This window comes from Hoplias malabaricus, unplaced genomic scaffold (genome assembly GCF_029633855.1).
Source record: "Hoplias malabaricus isolate fHopMal1 unplaced genomic scaffold, fHopMal1.hap1 scaffold_446, whole genome shotgun sequence".
Lineage (NCBI taxonomy): Eukaryota > Metazoa > Chordata > Actinopteri > Characiformes > Erythrinidae > Hoplias > Hoplias malabaricus.
Window position 1 is genome coordinate 12,693 of NW_027101099.1, and position 6,019 is coordinate 18,711.

At 44.0% G+C, this 6,019-nt stretch overlaps 1 protein-coding gene and 1 long non-coding RNA gene across 2 annotated transcripts; one reads left to right on the forward strand and one right to left on the reverse strand.

Moving 5' to 3' along the window:
• The first annotated feature begins 390 nt into the window (after nucleotides 1-390).
• On the forward strand, nucleotides 391-2,226 carry LOC136684546 (calphotin-like). The gene is made up of 5 exons (XM_066659213.1): nucleotides 391-453; nucleotides 793-1,662; nucleotides 1,783-1,946; nucleotides 2,065-2,101; nucleotides 2,194-2,226. The coding sequence occupies exons 1-5, from the start codon at nucleotides 391-393 to the stop codon at nucleotides 2,224-2,226; spliced, it is 1,167 nt and encodes a 388-aa protein (XP_066515310.1).
• A 1,032-nt stretch (nucleotides 2,227-3,258) lies between these two features.
• On the reverse strand, nucleotides 3,259-5,786 carry LOC136684545 (uncharacterized). Its single transcript, XR_010799709.1, has 4 exons — nucleotides 5,675-5,786; nucleotides 5,101-5,150; nucleotides 4,946-5,005; nucleotides 3,259-3,431 (listed from the first exon to the last, which is right to left on the reverse strand). It is a non-coding gene; the product is annotated as an uncharacterized lncRNA (long non-coding RNA).
• Nucleotides 5,787-6,019: the final 233 nt, after the last annotated feature.

Sequence of the window (6,019 nt, forward strand, 5' to 3'; positions counted from 1 at the left end):
GTGTGTGTGTGTGTTCGTGTTCCTGTTCCTCATTCGCTCGTCTGTTTGTCTTGTTGGTTCCTCATTCTCATCCCTATCAAGTTGGTTTGTGTTTCTCTGGCCTGTTTCCCTTTTCCTAGGTATGTCTGTCTGTTTCCTTTTTTTTCTTTGCTGTGTGTGCTTGGTTTGGCTATTTCTCTGTCTGGTCTGTTAGTGTTTCCTTTCCTGTGCTTTGTGTACTTGTGGTTTCTGTCTCTAGTCTATTAGCTCTCTAGTCTGCTTGTCCCATTTGCCCTCTTTAGCTCTCTTTGTCTAAGTATGCTGTTGTGTGATTCAAGTCTGTCTGTCTGTCCTTGTTTTGTTATCTTTTGTATAAATAAAAGTATTTTGTGTTATAGTGATCCTGCCAGAATGTCCAACCAAACAAAGGATGCAGCTAACATGGACTGTTTTTTCAAGGAGACTTTCAATAAGGTACAGGAATCACTAGCTGTAAAGGTGTGTGATCAAGTCCTTTGCAGTCCTTTATGGGAGTTCCCCCTGAATTTGAGGGGAGTTCAAACTTTGAGGGTTTCCTACTTACACAATACAGACTGTATTTTAACTACTTGACTGTTCCTGCTCCACATGACTTTGTTAAAATCATGTTTATGAGATCCCTACTCAAAGCGGAGGCATTGCAGTGGGCAGATCAAGTGCTGGGACAAAAAGCCCTGCATCTTATTGTGGAGACCTTTAGTGAACACTTGAGAGCAAGATTCTTCTAGGAACCAGAACCCCAGTGTCTCTGCAGGGTCTCCTGTTATCGTGAAGGCGGCCAACCAGGCCACTCCTGTTCCTGTGAAGGCGGCCAACCAGGCCGCTCCTGTTCCCGTGAAGGCGGCGAACCCCGCCGCTCCTGTCCCTGTGAAGGCGGCACCCGCCACTCCTGTCCCTGTGAAGGGGGCATCAGCCTCTCCTGTCCCTATGAAGACGGCATCAGCCACTCCTATTTCTGTGAAGGTGGCGAACCCAGCCACTCCAGTCCCTGTGAAGGTGGCATCTGCCGATCCAGTCCCTGTGAAGGTGGCACCCGCCGCTCCTGTTCTCGAGATGGCGGCATCTGCCGCTCCTGTCCCTGTGAAGGCGGCATCCGCCGCTCCTGTTTCAGAGAAGGCGGCATCCGCCTCTCCGGTTCCTGCGAAGGCGGCGACCTATGCTGCTCCAGTTCCTGCAAAGGCAGCGACCTCCGCCACTCCGGTTCCTGTGTCAGCGGCGACCTGCGCCGCTCTGGTTCCTGTGTACACGACGACCTCCGCCACTCCGGTTCCTGTGTCAGCAGCGACCTCCGCCACTCCGGTTCCTGTGTCAGCGGCGACCTCCACCGCTTCAGTTCCTGAGTTAGCAGCTTCCTCATCCACTCATGTTCCTGTGCTGGTGGCATCCCCTGCCACTTTTGTTCCTGTGACTGTGGCTTCGTCCACTTCTGCACCTGTGACTGTGGCCCCAGCCACTTCAGTTCATGCCCCTAGGTCGGCCCCAAGGACTTCGGGGCAGATCCCTAGAACTGTACCCAGTATGGCCCCTCAGATTTTTGCCAGTCCTGGGCACTCCCCTGTTGTCTTGGCTCCTCTGTCTGTCCCTGTTCTAGTCCCTGTCTCTGTCCACATCCCTGTACCTGTGTCTGCTTTTGTCTCTGTCCCAGTACTTGTCACCTTGTTTGTGTCAGTCCCTGTAAATGTCCTAGTTCCTGTTCCCCTGCCAAGTTCTGTCCAGTCCCCATTTCTGTCCAGTGTCTTGTCTCCTGTCTCTTCTCCCGTCCAGTCCCAGTACCCAGCCTCAGTCCTGTCACCTGTCCTGTCTCCATTCCAGTCCCCAGTCTCTAATTATGTCCAGTGCCCAGTCTTGTCTCAGTTCCCGTCCAGTGTGCAACCCCAATCTCATGTCAAGTCCTGTGACACCACTCCCATCCTGTCTAGTCCTCTCCAGTCCGTTCCAGTCCGAAGTCCCATCTCCTGTTCCCTTTTATCAGTCACCTGTCCAGTCTCTTGTTCAGTCCCCTGTCTGCTCTCCAGTTTTGTCTCCTGTTTTGTCTCCTTTTATCAGTCTCCTGTCCTGTCCCGAGTCCAGTCTTCTGTTTCCGGTCATGTCACCAGCTCCTGTGTCTGTTCCGGTCTTGTCCTGTTGTTCTATTGTCTTGTTCTGCCTTGTTTTCCGTGCTCTCTCGTGTGCCAGCTTCTGGGGGGTGTAGGTGTACGTGCCCCGTGAGTTGTACGTTTAGGAGGGGGCATCTGTCATGCCCTTGTCCTGTCATGTGCTCTTGCACATGGCTCTGTTTGTTATTATTTATGTCTCCACCTTAGTCCCGCCTTTGTTTCTCGTCCTTATCAGTGTCTCATTTGTAATCCTGCCCTCTCGTTATCTTTCCCAGGTGTTCTTGTCTGTGGTGTGCATTTAAGTTCCCTTGTCTCTCTGTGTGTTTGTTGGACATTACTCATTGGCTCATCTCTCTCTGGTCTGTTTGTCTTGTCGGTTCCTCATTCTTATCCCTATCAAGTCAGTTTGTGTCTCTCTGGTCTGTTTCCCTTTGCCTAGGTATGTCTGTCTGTTTCCTTCTTTTCTTTGCTGCGTGTGCTCAGTTTGTCTATTTCTCTGTCTGGTCTGTTAGTGTTTCCTTTCCTGTGCTTTGTGTACGTGTGAGACGTGTTTCTGTCTCTAGTCTATTAGCTCTCTAGTCTGCTTGTCCCATTTGCCCTCTTTAGCTCTCTTTGTCTAAGTATGCTGTTGTGTGATCCAAGTCTGTCTGTCTGTCCTTGTTTTGTTATCTTTTGTATAAATAAATGTATTTTGTGTTATAGTGAGTGCGTCCGTCTCTGTCAGTCCGGCCCACGATCCTGACACACACACACATCACCCAATGAATATTAAATATAAAATTACCAAAATGAGCTTTATTTGTAAAGTGATTTACACAATTCAAATGCAACACAAAGTACTTCACAGAGGAATAAAACACTATCAGAAAAGCAACAAAAAACATTGTTAAAAAAAGTGTAAAACTAGAGACAGGAAACAAAATAATCCACAATAAAGAAATGACTAAAATTAATAAAGAATCAATCATAGTCGTGAAAAGAATGTATAGAAGTAAACACACACAAATCACAGTAAGTTTGGCCTTCACGTGAGTCTAATGCTGAGGGTTCAGTTTCTTCATTCAGGAGAGAGCCCACATTTGTCTTTATCTACAGAGAGTTCACAGAGCACACTTCACATTTCATTTCACATCAAAATGCTGAGACCTGGTGTCTTCACCAGAACAAACCACCCCTGAGATAAACAGCACTGTCATTAAAATCCAGCTCCACTCTCCCTTCAGATCTGAACAAATCCACAGCTCTGTGTCCATTCCTCCACTGGGAGATAACGACTCTACACTATGGGTCAGTAGTGTGTGGCATGATCAGGGAAAACTAGAAAAGAAAATAGACGCAAGAGAAAAACATTGATCAGGACAATAACAGAAACTGCTGCCGTTGTTGTGCCGGGTTTGTGTGAGAAACAGAAACACACTTCCACCTCAACTACAAACTCGTAAAAACAACTTTACACTGAACTTAGGACATGAAGAAGCAGATGTCTTTCACAGTCTACTATCCATAGTACTGTAAAGGGAAATCTTAATCTGTGTAGGGCACAATGTAGCACACAGTGCACAAGGTACTACCACCCTGTGTATCACAGTAGCACATTGTACATTGTACTGTATCACTGTTTACAGAGTGACTTTAACTGTATATTTATACTCTGCCACTCTTTGGACATTTTGAGACAGTCCTTGGACATGACACACATTCTGTACGTCACCTGTGTAATATTTATGTGACTTCCTTATTCCTTGCAAAGACACTTATATTCTGGCAGGGCTCTGCAAACCTTTCATATGAAACCTAACATCATCTTTATGTTGTACGTTATTGTCACGCCTTCCTCTGAACCCACTGTGTATCCTGATCTCAAACTACCCAGAATCCCTCTTACTATCACATGACCCTTCTATCCACCTGTCACATGTTCATAGAGTTGTTATATGTAAATAATACTAATGATAATAATAATACTTCTTCATTTATTTGATATTTTAGTTAAAAATATCTTTTTCCCCCTATTTTACTAAAAGTTACTGAAAGATACTTTATTTATGTCACGCCCTCGTCCTGTCATGTCTGTTTTCCCCGTCATGTGCTTGTTCTCAGCACATGGCTCTTTGTTGTTGCCCTAGTCCCGCCTTTGTTCCGCCTCCTCGTCTGTGTCTCATGTTACCCTGCCCCCTCGTTACCTGTCCAGGTGTATCTTGTCTGTGTCTTGTATTTAAGTTTCCTTGTGTCTCTCCTGTTGGTCGGACATTTCACCTTGACTGTGTCTTGTACCCCGTTGTTTCTTAAGTAGTATCGCTCCCGTCAGTTTGTCTGTTCCTCGTTTTGTCTCGTTCATGTCTCGCTTCGTTTCCTGTCATTGTCTGTTTCCCTGTCGTCATTTAGTCTCATGTCTGTTTGTTTCTACTTTCCCTCGTTTTGGTTTTTGCCCCAGTCCTAGTCTGTTTTGTTATTCCTTTTTGTAGATAAAGTTTATCTGTGTTTTAGTGTGTGCGTCCGCCTCCGTCAGTCCGCTCCGTGATCCCTGACAATTTACTTATTTATTTATTTATTGCTCGTTTGATCTCGTTTTGATCTTACTATTCTGCTTTAATATGTGACTTTCTGAGTTATATTTAGTGCCCAATGAAACTGTTATGATTTTATAGATTTCACTGAATACAGTTTTGCCCACTTTCAGATTACAGCAGTCTGGCGTGGCTTGGCAAACCTTGCATTTGAACCTGAACTCTTCATCTTCGTGTTGTACATTTCCCAGACACACATTATCATGAGGAAATTACAGAAACGTTACCCTTTGTTTTGTACAAAGTGTGTAAATGTAAAGGTACCTGGTCTTGTGTTGATTTACAGGTTCCTTGGTAAATTACACTTGTGAATGTTGTCCAATCCTGAAGAAGGTAAAACGTAAGAACACGTTACTGAACACAGACACGTTATTTTCCTGCTGCTGGTGGAAGTGTTATTTAGAGTAAATCTTTTTTACCGTGTCCTTTGGTCTCCATTTAGTTTCTTCTTCACTTCTCTTTTTTCTTCCTGTAGAGTTTGAATGTAACCTCATTTATATTCACTCACACACACTCTGTTCTTTACACAAACAAAATGAACTGTGTAATAAACATGAACATAACATTGTCCTTCTGCATCCGATTTGAAAACTGTCCCCAAGGTTTTATTTATCACAGAACTGTCTCTTGACTAAAGATAAAAGACCACTTTCAGACATTCAATGAACATTTTTCTTGCATCATCCATATAGTTTTACCTTGTTGTTCACTCTACACTCCATTGGATTACATGTGCATTACATGTGATGGTAGGGTCTAATGTGTAAAATGTTCTTTTTCCTGAAGATTATTTTCCTGGTCATTGACATCACTGTCCACAACATAATGACCAAGGACATGAACTAAATTTTACAGCGTTCTATTCCAGGTTCACATTAAATGTCCCTGGTTTTATTACTTCTTACTTTAAGTGATTTCTACAGTGAGGAGCTGATGGTGATAATGGAGCTGTATGTTTGTGTTATTGTGGATTTTTAATTGATTCTGCTGTACCTTTTCCAAATTTCCAGAAGTTGTAAGGAGCTCCTCCTAGCAGCAGGAGCAGTGTCAGTAAGAAAACAGAGAAGATGATGATGATGATGAGGTTCCAGTCCCTTAAGAGAGAGGACTTCCTGAGAGATCTGCAGAAAATACATATTGTATATAAAAATGGATTAGATTCAAATCATATCCATGCTGCAGTGTTATCTGAATTATTACTGACTGTAAATAATTTAACTGAAAAAGTATAAAACAAATCTAAAGTCCACACTGCTTTGGCATTTTATAACTCTGTAAGTGTCATGGTTAGTCATTGTCCTGTGTGTTTTTGTCCCTTGTCCTGTAGCTATGTCCCAC